This window comes from Passer montanus, unplaced genomic scaffold (assembly GCF_014805655.1).
Source record: "Passer montanus isolate IOZ18808 unplaced genomic scaffold, ASM1480565v1 scaffold100, whole genome shotgun sequence".
NCBI classification, from domain to species: Eukaryota; Metazoa; Chordata; class Aves; order Passeriformes; family Passeridae; genus Passer; species Passer montanus.
This window is the reverse complement of record NW_024356506.1, coordinates 89264-110608: the sequence shown is the minus strand read 5'-3', so window position 1 is coordinate 110608 and position 21345 is coordinate 89264. Positions and strand designations below refer to the sequence as shown.

The window sequence follows — 21345 nt, the reverse complement described above, 5'->3', positions numbered from 1 at the left end:
GGCAGACACAACTTCTCTGGGAATTCCATTCCAGCCCCTCACCACCCTCACAGGGAAGAATTCCTTCCCAATATCCCATCTATCCCCACCATCTGTCAAGTGGGAAGCCATTCCCTGTGTCCTGTCCCTCCATCCCTTGTCACATTCCCAAGGTAATCCCAAAATCCACCTCTTTATATCCTTCTTGAACTGGGATGACCCAAAGCAGCCACTGGTTACCAGCATGGCCCCACCAATGCCACAAACAAGGTTAATGCCAGCTGGAATTCTGTGATTCCAGAGCCCCATTTCGGGGCTCATTTTGGGTTTACCAGGATCTGAAATCCTTTGGAAACAATGAATCCAAACTCTCCAGAAAGAGATGCAGAAATTGATGAGAAGGTCTTTCCAATCCCAGAGAGCCAAGGAAGGCCATCTTTTCCTGTCAAAGGGAATCTGGGAATGGTTTGGGCTGGAAAGGACCTTAAAGCCCATCCAGTTCAACCCCCTGCCACGGGAAGGGACACATTCCACTATCCCAGATTGCTCCAAGCCAAATCTAACCTGGCCTTGCACACTTCCAGGGATCCAGGGGCAGCCACAGCTTCTCTGGGAATTCCATTCCACTTCCTCGCCACCCTCCCAGGAAAAGGTTCCTTCCCAATATCCCATCTAACCCTGCTCTTCTTCTGCTTATCTAAATTTATCCATTTCTTCAGGGAATTTCATCCTTCAAATATTCCCACTGGGGACTCAAGTTCCCCTGGATGTCAGGAATGTCTCCAAAACCACCACTGACCTAAACCCACAATTTGTGGAGCGATATTTCCTTGATTAATTATTATTTAGACTTCTTCATATTTAGGAAAGCAACTGCATTAACCCCATGGACGGGAGGGCTAAAATTAAGAAAGAAATAAAAATCCAGCTGCCATATTGAAAGTCCATTAAGCCAGGAAAGGACCCAACTCTGGTGCTTCTAAACATCAATTATTCCAGAATAATTAATTAGCAAAGCTCTAACAATACATAAAATCACTCGCCTCTGACTCTTCTGATAATTTATGCAAGATTAAAGTATCGCTGTGGTTGCCTTTTCTGGTGCCTAATTCAGCATTTTCTTTTTCCTTATGGAAGCAAGACTCCAGATTTAACTGCTCTAATGCCCTTTTACAGTGTTTGCTGTAGTAAAACCTAACAGCCACTCCGGCAGGAGAGCCGGGAAATGATGGATCACGGAAGCTCAGGGAAAGGGGAGCACCGTAAAATGCCCCAGTTAATGTGGAGAGAGCAGAGTAAATCTTGTTTTAAAAACAGAGCGGGATCTCTGATGGACTCGTTTCACCCCATCAAATTCCCCTTTTGATTTGCTTCCTGATAAGGGAGGGCTCCACTCCTTGATTCCTGATAACAGGGAAAGCATTTGGAAGTCATCACTGCTAAATTGAGGTCACCAATCACTGCAAACACCTCGACCCAGCCAGGAACCAACATAATTTGGGTGGCAGGTTGGGCTTTTCTTCAAAAGGAAAGAATTCCTTGCTTTGTTTTAATCCCAAAAAGAGCATTTGACACTGATCCACCTGAGCCTCGGGATTCAAGCACATTTTCCCACCCCAAAGCTGGATAAAGAATGGATTGGGAGCAGCTCCAAGGAGAAGGATTGGGGTTTTTGGTGGATGAAAAACTGGATGTGCCCCATCTATGTGTGCTCACATCCCAGAAATCCCCCATATCCTGGGCTCATCCCACAGCGTGGGCAGCAGGAGAGGGGGAATTCTGCCCCTCTGCCCTGCTCAGGTGAGATCCCACCTGGAATTCTGCACCCAGCTCTGGGATCCAACATCAGGAGGATGTGGAGATGCTGGAACAGAGCCAGAGGAGGCCAAGGAGATGCTCCAAGGGATGAAGCCAGGCTGGGAGAGCTGGGAATGTCCAGCTTGAAGAAGGGAAGGCTTCAGGGAGACCTCAGGGCCCCTTCCAGTGCCTAAAGGGGCTCCGGGAGAGCTGGAGAGGGACTTTGGAAAAGGGATGGAGGAACAAGACAGAGGGAATGGCTTCCCACTGCCAGGGCAGGGAGAGATGGGATCTTGAGAAGGAATTCTTCCCTGCGAGAGTGGGGAGACACTGGAATGGAATTCCCAGAGAAGCTGTGGCTGCCCTATCCTTGGAAGTATCCAAGCCAGGTTGGATGGGGCTTGGAGCAATCTGGGAAAGTGGAAGATGTCCCTGCCCACGGCAGGGGGATTGGAACGGGATGATATTCAAGATTCTTCCCAAACCATTCTGTGATTCCATTGGGGAAAAAAAAAAAAAGTTTGATGGCACATCCCACCCCCTCACCCTTCCCTGGGCTCCCTCTGCCTCATCCAAGGACAAGATGTCCCAGGATATTTTCCCGTGCCGTGAGGAACAACACGGAGTTTCCCATCGCAACAACACTGGAGTTTACAGCCCACACTAAACCTCCAAGAATTCCCGTGCCCTTTTCCAAGGGAGAGCCCCCCGAGGGCGGCTTAAGAGCTGATAACACAGGGGATCAGCCTTGGAGCCGATCCCATCCACACCTCCACACAAAATCCCCTACTGACACCGCTCCAAACAATCCAAAATAGAAACAGACTCCTGAAAACCGCACGCGTGGGGATTATCCAGGGGCACGGAGGAGGAGGAAACGTTCCTTGAACTCAGATTTCCTGAGGGATGACAGCAAAATTCCCGTTGACAAGAGAAGTCGAGGCATTTCCCCACCCCTCAGGCTGAAGCAGAAACTCCAGCAAAGCTGCTGGAACAGCAGAGTTTTGTAGGACTCGGGAGATCCTGCCGAGTCCACAAATCCCTTATTCCAGGTGCACTCTGGCATCTGTTCCATATTCCAAGGGGTTTTTGCTCATTTCCAGGGCTTTGTAGAGCACATGGAGCGATCCAGCAAGTCCTGGAATGAATGGCTTAACTGGGGCTCAGCAGCCAGGGAGAGGAATTTCCCTCCGACGCTTCCGAGTCGGCACAAGGAAAATCAAATGGGAAGATTTCCATGAGAAAATTTAAAAACTAAGGGTGCAAACCGGGATTTGGAAAAGAACTGGAAGCAGAAAGCAGAACAGAGAAACCTACACAGGTTTTTACAGGGAATTGAGCATCTGCCAGGGCGGGATTTTGGGAATCCTGACAGAGCAGTGGAGGATACTCCGATCATCCACGCCGACATCAGTAATTCCAACTGTGACCGTGCTGGGAATACCATCAGACAGTTTATTAAGTGGGAGAAAATAGCAAAAGGAAGGAAAAAAAAAAAAACAAAACAGGGGAAAGGGACTCATTGTCACTTCTCAGGTTATGGGGGTTTTTTAATTATCCTTTTATTATCCTTATTTTTATTTAGTAGTGCAAGGAAAGACGAGCAGAGGGACAAGAGGGATCAGCACTGAAATTCCACCCAGTTCCAAGCAGCAGGTCCAAAACTGATTTAAAACCTTCATTTTTGGTGTCATTAGGAGACTCCTAGAGGTCCCTTCCAGGCCAAAGCATTCCATGGACAAATAAATATCTATTTCCAAGATAAAGATCTGTTTCCAAGAGCATGGAGTGACAGGATAAGGGGGATGTGCTTCAAACTGAGAGCAAGTTCAGATGGGATATTGGGAAGAAATTCTTCTCTGTGAGAGTGGTGAGGTCCTGGCTGCCCAGAGAATTTGTGGATGCTCCATCCCTGGAAATATTTAAGGCCAGGCAAGCCCCAGGAGGCAAAATGAGGAGTTCAGGACCTACTGCTCTGTTTCACTTTTTTTTTTCCCTCTGTTTTTTTTTTTTTTCCCCTGTCTATTTTAGTTCCACACCATGCCATCCTTGAAAGGTTTGGAGTCTTACACAAAGCCCCCAACAGACCTGGAAATATCAAGGGTCAAACCAATGGAAGGATCTCATCCATCCCCAAAGCCAAATATTTTTCCTATTAGTGTATAAATAGACTATTCCCCAAAGAGCTGCTGGCTACCAACGGAATTTCCCAATCCAACAGAGCTGGAGCTGCACAGGAGAGGCTCTAAAATAGGGACTGAAGTAAAAATATTGAGGTAAAACTGCCTAAAACAGGGATTGAGAGGTGACTTCCATTAAAACATGGAACGGTTTGGGTGGGAAGGGACCTTCAAGATCATCTCCTTCCATGGGACACATTCCACTGGACCAGGCTGCTCCAAGTCCCATCCAACCTGGCCTGGAATACTTCCAGGGATGTGGTTTCCACAACAAACTGAGTGTGCAGGTCGACTTCCACAGGGAAAGAGACACCCAGGAGTTGTCACCTTCAGGATCCCCATTTCCCTCTATGTTCCCTCTGTGGTAGTCACCAATTTCCCCGATCCCAAATCCAACATCTACACTTCCTTGAGGAAGGCCCATCCCCTCGCTCCAGGCAGGCTGTTATTTTTAAAAGAGGGCTCTGCAAAGAGAATTCCCAATCCTGGCTCCACGCCTGCAGCTCCTCTTGCAGCTCGGGACGAGTCACCTGGAAATGCCAAGTCAAGGCGGAAACCCAAAACCGTTACTTACGACCACTGACGTAACCGGGGCCGGCAAAGAGCCAAGAATGTGAACTTTTCCCAATTCCTGAAGGAGTGAGGAGCCACCTCGCCAGCCACGCTCCACCCCTGGCTCCCAAGGACAAGCCAAAGGGAAGAGGGAGCTGGCAACGGAATGATTTCCGAACAAGGTCAAACCCAGGTGGGACAGAGGAACGACAGAGAGCAGCGACCTTGGAAGGGTTTGGATCAGCTGGAAGGAACTCGGGAAAACGGGAGTGATGATGGAGCAAAGGAAAAGATGGGATGAACTCTGAGGAGTTCTGTGTGTGATCCAAGATGTGATGAACTCTGAGGAGTTCTGTGTGTGATCCAAGGGCTTCCCTGAGGGAAGGGGATCAAGAGCTTAACTCGGCCGTAACGCGATCGGAGGCGTCGCCTCCAAGAGCGGCGAAACCTCACACAACTCACAAGAAAAATAAAATAAATATACAATAGAACACCAAACAAGGGAAAAAACCTCCAAAATTCCCTCAATTGCTGTCCCACTGGGAATCAACTCGCTGGAAGCTTCAAGAAAAAAAAAATAGGAGCGGGTAAATAATCCAGGGCTGAGATTTTCAGAGCTGCCAGAGGGATCCAAACACCCGGTGTCAATAAAATTATCAGCAGCTGAGCATTTGGATGCCACCCATAACTTGCTCCTCACCATTTACACCCCCTTTGCTCGCCCAAGTAATGCAAAGCAGCTCCTGCCACTTCTGCCTCCAGCGTTTTTCCAAGCAAACAGTTCTAGCCCATCCCAACCCCCTCATGTCGCATCCTGTGGAGTGAGGAGGAGAGAAATGAGGGTTTAGGGAACTTTTTGGAGGGTGATTCTGGCAGTAAAGAGCTGGAGAAGCTTCTGCAGATGCAGGGTGAAGTGAGTTTTCTGAATCCTATGGAATTTATCCTTAAGAGGATGGGAAAACAAACAGGATTCCTTCTGCCTGGCAGTTTCAATACTGGGGTGGCAACACAGGAAAAGCAGGAAGCTGATGACACCAACCACTGGCTTATCTCAGTTTGGAGCAGGAAAAAGGGGAAGATAAGCAGGGAAGGAATATTTCCAAGGGAAGCAACACAAATCCAGGCTGGATGTAGTGGACTTGACAAGGATGTGCTCCCAAATTATTCCTCCTCTGGCCATGGATTTGCACAGCCACAAATGGGGAATTGCAACAATTCCTCATCTACTTAAGCTGAAGGAGGGAAGGTTTAGTGGGAAATTGGGAAGGAATTCTTCCCTGGGAGGGTGGTGAAGAAATGGAACAGAATTCCCGGAGAAGCTTTGGCTGACCCTGGATCCCTGGAAATATCCAAGGCCAGGCTGGACAGGGCTTGGAGCAACCTGGGATAGTGGAAGGTGCCCCTTCCCATAGCAGGGGGGTGGAATTGGATGATCTTCAAGGTCCCTCCCAATCCAAATTGTTTTGGGATCTAAATTCCACGATGAACCACCCCACTCTCCCAGGAAAAAAATCCAAAAGCTCTTCAGAAGTTCCTTTAATGCCCAGAGGTCACAGCAGGAAAAGGGAGCCAGGCTTTGAACTCAGGACACAGCAAAATAAGTTGATCTTTGAGATCCCTCCCAGCCCAAACCATTCCATGATTCCTAGCTCATCTCCAGCAGGACATGACCAGTCTCACACGGAGCCACCCGACCTGGCAAGCCCCAAATTATTTAAGGAACAAACACAACATAAATAAGGAAAAGTCCCCGGAGAATCTCCCTCCTGCTTTCCCCATCTCCTGCTTCCAGCCAGCTGTGACCGTGCCGAAGCAATCCCAGAGCAGTCCTGCCTGGAAGGGGACATTACAGAGGTGGAAAAGACACGGAGGAGCCTCTTTGTAATATTCCATGATCCCCCCCGGGCGAGGCGCAGCGCCGGCGCTGCTGAACGCTGCACTTTTGGATTCAATTAAAGTGATTATCTGTTGTGCCAAATAAATTGTGTCCAGCATCTATCCTGCAGGATTTTACACCTCCAGCCTCATTATTCCCTAACTGTTTCCTCCTGTTTATGCTCTCTCCAATTAAATTGCTGATAATATGAGCCAAAATAAAAAACGAGCGCACCTTGTCCGGAGAAAATTGATTCCCTTTTTTTCCTGCACCGGGCGATTGCCAGGTTTTATATACTCTGTTCCTGGCGATCATTAGTAATTCAATTTTCTTTTTATTAGCCCCCTTATCTGCTGAGCAATATAGTGGCAGAGCTGACCTCTTTCGCACGGGTAAATGTTTAAAATCTTTTCCCTGATTAATTTTGCCAGTTAAGGAAAAGAGGAGAAATGATCCGGCTCTTTGCCATCACAATGAATAAAGCTTAATGTTGATTGTGATGGAATTTCTAATGCCAAGGAAATTGATTGAACGCAGCAATTACCCCGCAATAGGAACTCCAGGGAAATGGGATGGTTTTCTCCCCGGCCGTAGCCTTTTGGTTATTTAAAACAATCCAATTTGCAAGGATAATTATATATTAGTGTTTTATCTGCCACCGGGAATGAACATGGGAATTTTGATACTGGCCCGGCATTAGCAGGTTATTGCTGCAAATTACTCCAGATCTGCTTTCTTTCACATAAAGACGAAATTAGGCCATCAATAACCAGAAAAAGGTGGACTGAGGAGATGGGAGAGGCACGAGTGCCCTCTGCAGGGCTGTGTGCGCTTCCCAAAATCCCCAGTTCTCCTGGAAAAGCCCCCGATTCTCCTACAAAAATCCCAATTTTCCCACATGTACCACGCAGTTGTCGCTCCCATTCTCCTTGTCCACACATTTGCCACATCTCTGACGTTAAAATTATTCAGAAAAAAAAATCAAATCTTCCTTTGAAGCACTTATTCCTAGTTTTTTCCAAGGAAAAAATCCCGGGAATAAGAAATGACAGCTCGGATGCCCAAGCAGGATGAGTCAAGGAATGTTGAGGAAAAGTTCCCAACAACCAGAACTCACTTGTCTGTCGACAAAAAATAGGTTGGGAATAAGCCCCATCCTGTAAGAAATCCCAGACAAAGATAAGAAAAAGCTGTTGGGAAAGTGTGGGATTCCCATATCCTCCGGCATGGGACTTTTAGGATGGGAAAAGCCGGAATATCCTGCTGTCATCACACCTGGATCAGTCAAACCTCACCTAAAAGTTGGCATTTCTCTCAAAAGTGGTGAGAAAAAGATGCCATCCCTGAACTTTTGGGAATATTCCATCTTCAGTTTAGAGAAAGCAGATAAAGGATTCCCAAGGTGACGGGACAGGACATGGACAAAAAGCTCATTTGGCATTTAGACTGGCTGGGAGAGCTGGGAATGTCCAGCCTGGAGAAGGGAAGGATCCAGGGAGACCTCAGAGACTCTTCCAGTGCCTGAAGGGGCTCCAGGAGAGCTGGAGAGGGACTTGGGATAAGGACCTGAAGTGCCAGGACACAGGGAATGGCTTCCTACTGCCAGAGGGCAGGGATAGATGGGATTTGGGAAGGAATTCTTCCCTGTGAGATTGGGAAGGTGCTGGAATGAAATTCCCAGAGAAGCTGTGGCTGTTTCATCCCTGGAAGTGTCCAAGGCCAGCTTGGATGGAGCTTAGAGCAACCTGGGACAGTGAAAGGTGTCCCTACCTTTTGGGGACTGGAATTCCATGATCTCCAGTGTCCCTTCCCACCCAAACCATTCCACGGTTTTATCCAACACAGGGGCACACGAGACCTTGATGACCCTTGTCAGTCCTCCAGCTTTTCCCTGGATAAGGAAAGAAACAACCACCACCTTTCATCCCTTTTCCATCACATCCCTGAGGATCCCAGAGGCGAGGGAGGCAGCCTGACCTGGAACTTTCTCCCTGCTCCACCATCCCATTGGAAAAACTTCCATTTGGGACACACTCCAATAACTGAGCTGTTATTAAACATCCCACTTAATCAACTATTTTGGAATTAATCCATAAGAACTGCAGGTGGATCTCTCATAGAACAGCCCAATAATCCCAAGAAAATTCCTGCCAATCTGCCACTTCCTATTGGATCTCTGATCCCTAAATAAAAGCAATTCCCACAGAGGGAAGTGGACAGAGTGGGAAACACCAATCCCAGTTCAAGACTCAGCAACGTCTGGAAGAGCTTCCCTGCTGATGAGACCAAACAGATCCATTTGGGTCCAAGAAGGGAATTGGAAAGTCAGGAGACAGACCAGCACTTGGGAAAAGCAGGAGCAATGTCTTTGCACAGCCCACAGAGCTGTGCCACAGATCCCAAAATCCCGTGGAACAGGACAAACAGGAATCCAGCCAGGCTGTGTCACCACAGGCCCCACATCCGTGGGGACGGAAGGGGCTGATCCAGCTTTTCCAGCCACGCTGCCGTGCAGGAAGTTGGGAGCATTTCCCTCCAGAAATGGATCCACCTCCCTGCTCCATTCCTATCCCACTGTGCCCCCAGTGCATACCAGTAGCCCCATTTACTTCCCTAACACCTGTCCAAGGAGAAATGGAAAAGACTGGAAATTCCACCACTTTGTGGTGAATAATATCCACAATATTTTTGATGGGATTAATATCCACACTTTGCCCCTAAAGAAACCAAAACAACCTTCCCAAAACCTCTTGGATAACCTGGTAGCCAGGAACTGAACCCACAAGACTTCTCTTATTCCCAGCTCCCTGTGGAACCAGAAGACACCGGCACCACATCCATAATTATACATTTACAGGGAGCATGGGAGTTGTCCCAATCCCTGTGACCATCCAGGATCTCCCAGACTTGGGAATATCCCTGCTCCATCCACCACCCAATAATCTTTTCCTACTAAACCTGGGGAGGAAAAAAAAAAAAACCACACAGGAGTCCTGGAGCACACAGTGGAACAGCCCTGGAATAATTCCACAGCATTCCAACTTTTCCAAGCTTTTTAAGAATATTCCAACACTTGAAGCTGTAAACTCTCTGCCTGGGATTGAAGCTCTCCAAGAAAAATCTTGAAGTACAAAAGGATTCAAATCAAAAAAGTCAATTTTAATCAAATGGAGCAAATCCAAAATTCACTGAATTTCATTTCAAGGAAATCCAGGATCTTCCTGAATTTCTCTGCAAAGGAGAAGGTGCCACACAGAGAAGCACCTGCCAGGAAAGGCTGGATAATTGGATCCACTTTTGGAGGGGGGAAAGAACTTCCTGCTCTCCCAGGGTCACTTCCAGACCCGCTCCCTTTTTTTTCCTTCGACTCTCCAACCTTTTTTATTTGCAAAATTCCCAAAGCCTGGAGCAAAACCACATTCCTGCTTTATTTTCTCATCCCTATCCAGTTAAAAAATCAAGATTTCAGTGTGGGAACATTCCCTTTAATCAAGGAACTGGGATTCCAAACAAGCTGATATCCCTGGAATCATCACTGCCTCAATTCCCTCCAAGGTTAAAATGCTGTAGCAATCCCAAATTGCTCCATGTCTCCAGAGCTTTTTGATTTTTTATGGAATCATGGAATAATTTGGGTTGGAAGAACTCAAAGATCATGGAATTCCACACCCCGGCTATGAACAGGGACACCTTCCACTATCCCAGGTTGCTCCAAGCCCCATCCCAGCTGGTCATGGATACTTCCAGGGATCCAGGGGCAGCCACGGCTTCTCTGGGAATTCCATTCAGGGCCTTACCACCCTCCCAGGGAAGAATTCCTTTCCAATTTCCCATCTAACCTTGCCCTCTGGCAGTGGGAAGCCATTCTCCCTTGTCCTGGCACTCCATCCCTTGTCCAAAATCCCTCACCCAGGAAAACTCAACAACATCTCAACGGAGCTGTTTGAACACCAAATAATCCCAAAATACAACTGGAGACAAATCCCAGCTACATCTGATCCAAACCCCTCTCCCAGCTCCAGCAATTCCCACAGGGAGTTTCACAGGGAAAACATGCCTCACATCCATCTGAAACAACTGAATCCCAGGTGGGGGAAGCCTTTTAGCCACAAAATATCCCTAGGGAACAGAAGAACAAGACTTGGAGTCACCAACATCCCAACAACATTCCAGACACGTGGAGGTGCCACTCTGAGTTCTGCTCTAAGGCAGCAGGACATGGATGCAAATTCCCTGTTCCCAAACACGATGGATTCAGTATTCCACTAAAGTCTGGTGTTTTAAGCAAATTAGATCCAAAACTGGACACCACACTGGGATACAGGTGAGAGATTTGTGCACTCCTTCCTCTGCCAACCTCTTCCTCCTTGGAAAACCTTCCTGAAAATCCAGGGAAACCCCAGGAAAAGCAGGAAACAGGTTGTTTTTTTTTTTCTGTGGAGATGCCAAAAGGACAACACAGCTATGCAGTCAAACTCCTCCTCGGTGTTTGCCCCAGGACCAATGACACTTCCAGGAGGACTCAGCAACACATTCCCAAATCCAAGAACCCTCGGAATGAGTCCAGTGAACCCTTGGAATGCCCATCCCTACCTTCCTTGGTGGCTGCCTGTGTCCTGGTCGCCGGCATCCGGCAGAGCCGGTGCTTGGAAATCTGCACCAGGCCCCGGGGCGAGGAGCGCTTCGCCGTCGCCGAAGGTTTTCCCCGCGTGGAATTTCTCCTCCGGAGGTGGAAGCGACTCTTCAGAGCTGTGGTGGGGGAGATGTTCTTCTTATCCGTGGGGGAACTGGGAAAGGGAACATCACACGGTTAGGAGGGAGTAGGGAAGTGACCAAAATGCTCCTGGTGATCTTCTCCAGGGCTCCAAGAGGAGTCAAATCCCACCAGGATTCTCCTCTGGCTGAGAGGGGAGAGGAGAAGCTCTGAAGAGAAAATTCCAAGGAAACGGGAAAAATGTGAGGAATTCCTGGCAAGAACAGATGGAGAATGAGGTGTTTGACAGCCAAACTTACTCACTGCCTTCTGCTCAACAGATGTGAGGGATTGAATCATGGGATCATGGAATGGTTTAGGCTGGAAAAAACCTCTGAGATCGTCAAATCCAAGCATTTGCCAGCAGTGGCAAGGACACCACCATATCCCCAAGTTCCACATTCACAGGGATCTTAAATCTCCCCAGGGATGGGAATTCCCAATGCCTGCCCACCCTTTAAAAAAAGAAATTTTCCCAATATCCAAACTAAACCTCCTGTGGAGCAGTTTGAGGCTGTTTTCTCACGCCCTTTCCCTTGTTCCCTGGAAGATCCTGATCCCTCCTGACTTCACCCTCCTGTCAGGGAATTTAGGGAGCCACAACGTCCCCCCTCAGCCTCCCTCTCTCCAGGCTGAGCTCCCTCAGCTGGCTCCTGGTGCTCCAGACCCTTCCTCACCTCCATTCCTAACTCTGGACATGCTCCAGATCCTCAATATCCTCCCGCCAGGATCTGAGGAGCCCCAGCCATGCCCAGCACAGGGGGATGATCCCTGGTTCTGCTGGAATTTACCAACGTGTGGGAGGTCTCCCTGAGCAGCCAAAAAATCCCAAACATTCCCAGCTTCTCCAGAATGATTTTCCTAGCACAACCCACCCGCTGGTAGTTTTCCAGGCAGAGCAGGAGGGCAAGGCAAGGAGGGAAACCTGCTGGGATGTGGGAAACAGCAGCAGGAATCAACACAACAATTACAAGAATTTGAAATTAAATCAAGGAAAATGCAAAAGCTTCCTTTGCTGAGTGAGGAAGCGAGCACAGGGATTCACAGGATCCAGCTCTGGATCGCCCAACATCAGGAGGACATGGAACTGCTGGAGCAAATCCACAGGAGGCCATGGAGATGCTCCAAGGCATGGAGCCAGGCTGGGAGAGATGGGAATGCTCAGCCTGGTGAAAAGAAGGATCCAGGGAGACCTCACAGCCCCTTTCAAGGCCTAAAGGAGCTCCAAGAAAGCTGGAGAGGGACTTGGGACAAGGGATGGAGTGCCAGGACACAGGGAATGGCTTCCTGCTGCCAGAGGACAGGGATAGATGGGATATTGAGAAGGAATTCTCCCCTGGGAAGGTGCTGATGCCCTGGAATGGAATTCTCAGAGAAGCTGTGGCTGCCCCATCCCTGAAGTGTCCAACCCAGGTTGGACAGGGCTTGGAGCAGCCTGGGACAGTGGAAGGTGTCCCTGTTCATAGCAGGGATGTGGAATTCCATGATTTTTAAGGTCTTCCAGCCCAACCCACTCCACGATTCCATAAACCCTCCAGCACACAACAACCCTCACCGGAATTTCTCCCACAGCCACAACCTGACACGAAACCCGGGGACACAAAATCCAAACCAACAACTCACCCCACATTCCCTTTCCTCTTGATGATTTTTGTCCGACTCTTCACTTTGTAGCTGGACAGTGCAGCCTCTCCAAAGGATTTCATCCCACCGGGAACAACGGACGCCGCACTCGGAGCCGGCGGGACACAGACGGTGCCAGGGATATTTGGGGTTGGAGCCTTCCTCTGGTCCTCGGATCTCCACTGGAATGCTGACTTGGAAGTGGAAGGCAAAGCCTGCAAGCTGGAGGCTTTCCATTTATATTTACTGGGAGAAACCCCCAGCTTGGACTGCAATCCCAGTTTCTTCATCTTCGCTCCCAAATCCGCTTTGGGGGAGATTTTAGCACCTTTGTCTGCTCCTGCAATGCCCTTCCTGGAATTTTCGGCTCGAGGGCTCGCCCACCTCTTCACAATCCGAGAGCTTTTCCCAGGGTTTGCCACCCAGGTGTAGTTGTTTTTCCTGAACTTCTGAGATTTGCTGGAGATGGGTGCCGAGGCAGCTTTTTGGACAGCGGGAGCTTTGGGAATTACGGGAAATCTGCCCTTCACCAGAGCCACCCCAGCCTGAGCAGGTCGAGACAGCATCTCGGCATTCCCAAAGAGTTTAGGATGTAGGGAAGCATCCTCAGCACTCGGCTGCCCTGGAGAGAGTGGTTCTGCCTTGATCCGTACCAAGTGCTGGGCTGGCTCCTGACCTGGGAATTCCAAAGGTTTTTGCGGCTCCGACTTCAGCGCCACGGCGCTTTCACTGGTGCTTCCAGAGGCGGAAAAGGAGCTCCCGGCTCCGCTGCCAGGCAGGCACACAGTCCTCGAGGTGGAACTGAAGGAAATGGATAGGGAAGGTCTTCTCTCTTCTTCCTGGAGAAGAGATTTCTGGGCGTTTCCATCCGCCGAAGGAGCCGCATCCCGCCTGGAAAAATCGCCGTAAGGACCCGCGTTTTCCTGGCCAGCCCTTTGTGGCACCTGGATATCCACAACGATGTTCCCATCCGTGGTGAAGTCCACGTGTCTCTCCGGGAACGATTCCGGTGCCTCAGCAGCCTGGCCCTCCCCAAGGTTCCCAAAACCCTGGGAACTGCCGGAACCGCTTCCGACATCATACCCCGATCCCGGCAGCCGGTTGTCCAGGGAGTATTTTTTCCTCCAGGAGTGAGCCTGGCGCGGGTGGAAATTCCTGGGAGCCTGCTGGGAGTACCTGCTGGAAAAGGCTCCTCTCCTGGCGTAGCCAGGCTGGCGGGGGTTGTTCCACCTCGGAGCAGCCGGCGGCGCTGGATGTGGGACATTCCCGTGCATGTTCCTGTGGCTGTTGATGAGACCTGCGGGAGAGAAGGAAGAGCGCTCACTCCCCGATCCCGTGGGAATCTCAGAGCAACACGGAGCTGCTCTTCCTTCTGCTGGAATTACACCATGGCCCGGGTTTCGGATGGTGAGCCAGGGTGGAAGGAAAAGTCATGGAATCGCAGAGTCCAGGAGTGGTTTGGGTTGGAAGGGACATTCAGGAACATCTGGCTCCACTTCCTGGCCACAATTTGGCCTTGGACACTTCCAGGGATCCAGGGGCAGCCACAGCTTCTCTGGGAATTCCACCCCAAGCTCACAAGAAAGAATTCCTTCCTGAAATCCCATCTATCCCTGCATTCTGGCCGTGGGAAGCCATTCCCTGCATCCCGGCAGATCCTGATCCCACCTGAACTCCACCCTCCTGTCAGGGAATTTTAGGGAGCCAGAAGGTTCCCTCTGAGCCTCCTTTTCTCCAGGATGAGCCCTCCAGCTCCCTCAGCTGCTCCTGGTGCTCCAGACCCTTCCCAAATTCCCTTCCTTGCTTCCTTTCAAAGCAGCAACAAGGACATTCCAAGGTTCTGCTGCTGTGTCCCTCTGGAAGCCAACACCCCTGTTATTTTGGGAATTTCTGCCCTTGTCCAGCCTCAGTCTTCAGAAAACCTTTCCCGTGAGTGATTCCCGAAGGAATTTGGAGCCTGGTGTTTCAGGCAGAGTTTTTCCTTCACCGGGGTCACGGTGCTGCCAGGAGAGCTGAGTCAGCACATTCCTCATGGAAAATCAAGGATTGTTTTCCTCCCTCTCACCATTCCCCCACCCAGGAGCTCCTGGAGAGGCAAATCCCAAGTCCTGAGCGGAGGCTGCGGCCTCACTAACAGGGAAAATTTACTCCGAAGGATAAAAAACAGAGGGATTTGGTGCTAAAATAATCCCTGGTGCTTTCCAGAGCTTGGGAAGGGCACAGGGATCCACATCCCACCTCTGTGCTCCCAGCCCGGGGCTGTGGGACAGGGAAAAGCCCCTTCCCAAAGCCAGGAGGGTTCCAAGAGCAGCACTGTGGGAATTCCCTGGTGTGGGGATCCCAAAATCCCCCAGCACTTAAAATCCAACTTCCCTTCCCCACCTCGTCCCTCCCCAACCAAAAACTCCCCAGATCCCACCACAACCCGTCCCTGTCCCACCTCACATTCCCAACATTCCCTTAAAACGCTGCAAAGCCCCCCAGGATGCCCAGATTTCCCCTTATCCCTCCTCCAGATCCTCTCCCATTGCTCCCAGCCGCTCCCTGCTTCCCAATCCCGGCCTCTTTTCCTTGTCTCTCCCTCCTTTTTTTCCCTGTTCCCCTCGTTTCCCGGTGTTCTCCCGATCCCTTCACACCCTGGAGAGCTCGGATCTCCCGGCACAGCCTCTCCCATTCCCGATTTTCCCCAATTCCCGCACCCTGGAGCGCTCGGATCTCCCGGCACAGCCGCTCCCGTTCCTCCATTCCCGCAGCGCTCCCGCACGGCCCCGCGGCGCCGTGACGTCATCAACCGGCGCCGCCCGACGCCAACGGACCCACGTGAGCGCTCCTGAGCGGTCACGTGACGCCCGCCGCCGTTGCCTGGCAACGGGGCCTGGACAGCGCGGCCTAAACTGGGCCTGGGCCTAGGCCTGGGCCTGGGCCTAACCCAGCCCGGCCTGGTTGTGCCCGGTTGTCCCCTATTACCATCTCAGCCTGCTCCGGCTGTCCCCATTTCCCCTGTCCCTGTGAAATACCAAGCTGTGTTTCGTGTCAGGGTACATACGGGCAACGTGTGTATCTGTGATTGTGATATGTGTGGAAACCGACAGTGGGACAGTTATAAAGACAATTCTAATAAATAACTGAGGAAGTAAAGCATGGAAGAAGGCTTTTGAACCTGTCCTCTGTTCAAAATTAACCTTTATAAGTCTTAAGTTGATTCAGAAGCATTCGAATTAAAGCTTTAAGAATGTTGCTGTTTGACAGGAACTTTCTGCTTGTAGCTAAGCCTTAAAGAGTTTTGCAATAATAAACTTTTGAAGTATAATTTTAGAATATTGCTTGTAGTAAGAATCTTTGAAACTATAGCTTTAGAATATATAAAAAGGAAACATGCTTATCTCGACACCTTAACAAAACTGTGAAAAGCAACTTGAGCAAGGAAGATGAACATCAACTCAAGGACTGATAGTTTCGACCAAGGGAAGCTGGACATCACTGTTATGACATTTATAGTCCTTGCAATTAAAAGGTGAACCTGCATCTGGACCCTGGACCTCACCAGCTGGGAGACTTATTTCTTCTTTTGGAAGCTGGACCCCACCATCTGGGGATACTCCTTTCTGGGATACATCCTGGGAAAAACTAAATCACACTAGTGTACAGAATTTTGACGTAAAAATTGGGAATATAAACTCCTGAGAAAGCTTTTGATTACCCCTATAAATACCTGTAAGCCCCAACTATCGGCATGCAGTTGGAGGGAAAATTTCCCCCGCTGTGCCCAGCACTGTATTGCTCATGCTTCACCATATTAATTAATAAATTGATTGCTGCTTGAGTATTTGGCCAAGTCAAGCTTCTCATTTATAACACCATCCCAGCCTGGTCCAGCTGTCCCCATTTCTCCTGTCCCCATCCCAGCCTGGCCCAGTTGTCCCCTTTTCTCCTGTCCCCATCCCAGCCTGGCCCAGTTGTCCCCTTTTCTCCTGTCCCCATCCCAGCCTGGCCCAGTTGTCCCCTTTTCTCCTGTCCCCATCCCAGCCTGGCCCAGTTGTCCCCTTTTCTCCTGTCCCCATCCCAGCCTGGTCCAGTTGTCCCCATTTCTCCAAACCCTATCCCATCCTGGCCCAGCTGTCCCCATTTCTCCAATCCCCATCCCAGCCTGGCCCAGTTGTCCCCATTTCTCCTGTCCCCATCCCAGCCTGGCCCAGCTATTCCCATCTCCAATGATCAGATGGCTGCAGCATTTCTCCTATGACTGTTGTCCCCAAAAAAGGTTCTTCCACACAGTGTGCAAGAGCCTGTTCCACAAACTGAGCCAAAATCCTGGAATTATTTACAGTTCCACACAGAAAAGGGGAAGCTGTTTTTTCCCTCTCCTAACCTTTGTTGTTCCTCCACCTTTCCCTGGTCCTTTGGTTCCATGTTCTGTTGGGGTTTGGGTGATATTTTATCCCAAGTTTCTTCTTCTCTCCTTTCTCCACATCTGCAGCTCCTGAGGCTTCACTAAGACTGCAATTACCAACACGTGTGAAACACAATTTATCTACTTGGAAACTGGGAACCTTGGAGCCAGGTTGGGAGAGATGGGAATGTACAGCCTGGAAAACAGAAAGCTCCAGGAAGACCTCAGAGCCCTTTCCAGTGCCTAAAGGGACTCCAGGAGAACTGGAGAGGGACTTGGGACAAGGGATGGAGGGACAGGACACAGGGAATGGCTTCAAACTGACAAAAGACAGGGTTAAATGAAATTTTGGAAAACATTCTTCCCTGGGAGGATGGTGAGATCCTGGAATGGAATTCCCAGAGAAGCTGTGGCTGCCCCATGCCTGGAAATCCCCAAGGCCAGGTTGGACAGGGCTTGGAGCAGCCTGGGATGGTGGAAGGTGTCCCTGCCCATGGGAGGGATTGGAATGGGATGATCTTCAAGGTTTCTTCCAACACAAACCATTCCAGGATTCTGGGATCTCCTGCATTGAGGTAAATTTGGTCCAGCTGTCCCCAGCCCTGGCTGTTCCCATTCCCTGACTCCTGTTCCCTGTCCTCTTTCCAGCCTCATCCAGCTCTCCCAGCTGTCCCAAGCCTCTGTCCCTGTCTCCATCCCTGTCCCCTCTCCCATCACCAGTGTCCTCCCACAGCCAGGCACGAGGGGGAGATTTTCGTGGTGATCCAAAGGAAAATCTCCAGCAAGGAAATGTTAATTCCACCCATCAGCCTCGTGATTCCCTATTTCCCACACTTTGGCTGTCATTTTTAAAATGTTTCACAGGAAAACCGGTCCCAAAACTTTAAATTTACTGTGAAAGTGAAGAAAATCCTTAAGGAGCTTGTTTTCCAAATAATTCAATTTTTCCTCAAGGGAATAAACCCCTTAAATAAAGAGCAGCAGAGCCTCAAGTGTGTAAAGGAGATAAAACTCCAGCCTAAAATTATTCAGGGAACAAAAAGCCGAGCCAAGGAGCTGGAGCAACACAACACCAGGATGGAACATTTGGAAAAGCAACCCATTATCAACCTCAAATCCTTTAAAACAGACACTGTCCCTTGGGATATCTCACTTCCCAATGCAGCCAGGGAGTTCTGCCTGTCCCAGCTCTGATCAAATCACATCTCTGGGATGAGCCCACGATTTCCCTGCTTGGAAAGGGAGATTTAGTAAATTATTTTTGGTGTTTTGTGGCATTTTAAAGTGGAATTTGGGAAGAACCAGCTTGTTGGGATAAACTATTTTGTGAGAAAAGGCTTCAAAATGCAAAGAATTTAGGGAGTGTGACCCAAAAACTGCTAAAAATACCCCAAATCCTCTCTTTTTTTCCAAGTTTTGCACACATGGGAACAGGCTGGGAACCAGGCAGGCAGGAATGACAGATCTCCTCCCTTTGGGCGGCCTCAGATCAGCTTCAATAGATCCCAAATCCCACCCAGAGTTTCATAATGGCTTTAAACTGACAGGAATTGGCACTTGTGCCAAAAAAAATCCTCCTCCACTCCCAGCTGCTCCTTCCCTCCCTTGTGCTGGCACGGGGAGTTGAGTGCTTTGCATAAAAGAGCTGGGAACGAGCTGCTCTGAATTGAAATTAATTCAGCACACGTGGAGGAAAAGCTCATTTTTAACCCAGGGAAGCCGTGGATCCACCACTCCCACAAAATCCAACCTCGGGAAAAGGCGAACTCAAAGCTGTTTTACCAATTTATGCCAAAATTTATAAGGAGAAAATGCAAAGTTTGGAGGATCTTGGGCCACTTGGGGTCATCCTGGGATGTTTTCCATCGGGAAAGCTTTGGGATGAGGGTATCCAGAGGAGGAGAAGCAGCACTTTAAGCACCAACTGGATCTTCTCCAGGGAATAGAGAGGAGCATCCTGCCTCGGGACAAGCAGCTGGCAGAAATCTCCCCTGGGATTTGTGCAGAGGGCAAAGGACAGACGAGGATGTTAAAATATTAAAATAAACTTTTTTTTTTTTCCTGGCTTTTCAGCCCATTCCTGTCACGAGCAGCATATCCAAAAAGAATTCATGGCACTTTTAATTCACAGCACTAAGTTTCTATGACACTTTGGAAGTCTAATTTTTTTTTTTTTTAAAGAGGGAAAAGAAAAAAAAATAATAAAAAAAAGCAAATGCAGGGTTTTGAGCATGAGTAAACATCCCAGGGAAGGGAACACAGGGAAGAAGAATTAAATTACCTCATTCAGCCCCAAAATAAATCTTCTCAATGTCCTAAAACATTATCCCAGTGCAGATCCAGTGACAACTGTGCCAGAGGATCCCTGGATCCTGAAACACCCAGCACTGCCAGGGATCCATTTGCAGGAACAGCATGTGTGGGACATCATGGAATCATGGAATGGTTTGGATTGGAAGGGACCTTCAGAGTCATGGAATTCCACCCCTTTCCATGGGCACGGGCACCTTCCACTATCCCAGGCTGCTCCAAGCCCTGTCCAACCTGGCCTGGAACAATTCCAGGGATGGGGGCAGCCACAGCTTTCCTGGAATGTCTTCCAGCACTTGTGAGTCTCTGGGATCATTGTGTCAAGGTTTCAGGGAGATGCCTTAATTAAAGTGTAAAAAAATGGGAGAGAATCCAGGAGGAAGTGGAAAATCAAGAGAGTGAAGGTTTAAAACCTGTGTAGTCCCAAGGTCGGTGGTTGTTCCCTGAATCCTTTTGCTGAAGGATTGGGAGGAGTCTGGAGGTGAGTGACCCATTCCCTGCTGTGCCAGCACCATCCAGGGCATGGATAATGGGATGTGATCTGGATGCAGGACTTTTCCTTTTCCTTTTCTTTTTCCTTTTCCTTTTCCTTTTCCTTTTCCTTTTCCTTATTTCTCCTTCCCATCTTTCTCTCCTCCTCTTCCTCCCCACCCTCCTTTTCCTTCTCCTTATCTTTTTCTCTTTCTCCTTTCACTTCTCCCACTTTTTCCTCTCAACATTTCCAGGGATGGAGCATCCAAAACTTCCCTGAGCAGCCCGATCCAGCCTCTCACCATCCTCACAGTGAACAATTTCGTTTTTATCTCCAATCTCAACCTCTCCCTGCTGTCTAAATCCATCACCCCTCATCCTGTCCCTACTAAAAACCCTTCCTTCCATTCCTACAGAAATCCATGGACACAGCCCCATCTCCGAGAGGAGCTCAGCAATTTTCTACCACTGAAGAAATTTGCTTCTTCTACAAAATGTTTTTCCTATTTTAACTTCAGCCAGGAGTGGGGGAAAAAAGTGCTTCCCAAGGGCAAACAAACTCTTGACTCACATTTTTCTGCTGATAACAGCAAGACTCCAGAGCGAGGCTCAAGGGAAGGAGATATCTCCTGGATTAGATGGAAAACAGAGAGGAAAATGTCAGGAACAGGAGAAGAAATGGCTGCAGGAGCAGCAAGGAAAAGCTGCTGTCATTTATCGAGTGGGTGCTGGCTTTTTGTGGTGGTGTCTGGTTTTTGGGGATGTTTCTTGCCTCTGGTGGCACTGCCAAGGCAGGACCTGCGCACAGACCTGAATCCACGTGCTTGGGAAAGGGAGAAACCAGAGGGATGGTCTCTGTGCTTCCATGTCATTGTCATTCCCAGCAGGAATTATTTTCCAAGGTATTTCAGGTGGGCACAGAGAGCAAATCCTCTTCTTTCTCCTCTTTGTTCACCCACTGAATCCAGGATGCCTCATTTGGCAATTCCATCGAGGTAGAAGGACCAAAAACCTGGATCAATTCCATGGATCAAAAACCTCGACTACAAATCAATTAATCCAAAAATATCCTAAATCCTCCACTCTGTGGGAATGGGATCGTGGGGGCTGTGACATCCCACGGCAAAATGAGATTCCTTTACTGAGTGAGGAAAGGAAACCACAGGGACTCACAGGACCCAGCTCTGGGGTCCCCAACAGCAGAAGGACCTGGAGATGCTGGAACAAATCCAGAGGAGGCCATGGAGATGCTCCAAGGGATGGAGCCCCTCTGCTCTGGAGCCAGGCTGGGAAGAGCTGGGAATGTCCAGCCTGGAGAAGGGAAGGATCCAGGGAGACCTCAGAGCCCCTTCCAGTGCCTGAAGAGGCTCCAGTAGAGATGGAGAGGGACTTGGGATAAGGACCTGAAGTGCCA

At 49.4% G+C, this 21345-nt stretch overlaps 1 protein-coding gene across 2 annotated transcripts in view; it reads right to left on the bottom strand.

Moving 5' to 3' along the window:
• Nucleotides 1–21345, bottom strand: part of ZC3H3 (zinc finger CCCH-type containing 3) — a 133199-nt gene that overhangs the window by 110781 nt on the left and 1073 nt on the right. Inside the window, exons 1-3 of one of the 2 annotated variants that reach the window (XM_039714186.1) lie at nucleotides 15460–15556; nucleotides 12761–14057; nucleotides 10978–11171 (exon numbers count right to left, since the gene is read on the bottom strand). In XM_039714186.1, coding sequence (XP_039570120.1) covers nucleotides 10978–11171; nucleotides 12761–14057; nucleotides 15460–15505 — 1537 coding nt within the window. In that variant the 5' untranslated portion in view covers nucleotides 15506–15556. Of the gene's footprint in view, nucleotides 1–10977; nucleotides 11172–12760; nucleotides 14058–15459; nucleotides 15557–21345 lie in introns of those variants that run through there. The other variant, XM_039714195.1, reaches the window with a different exon arrangement.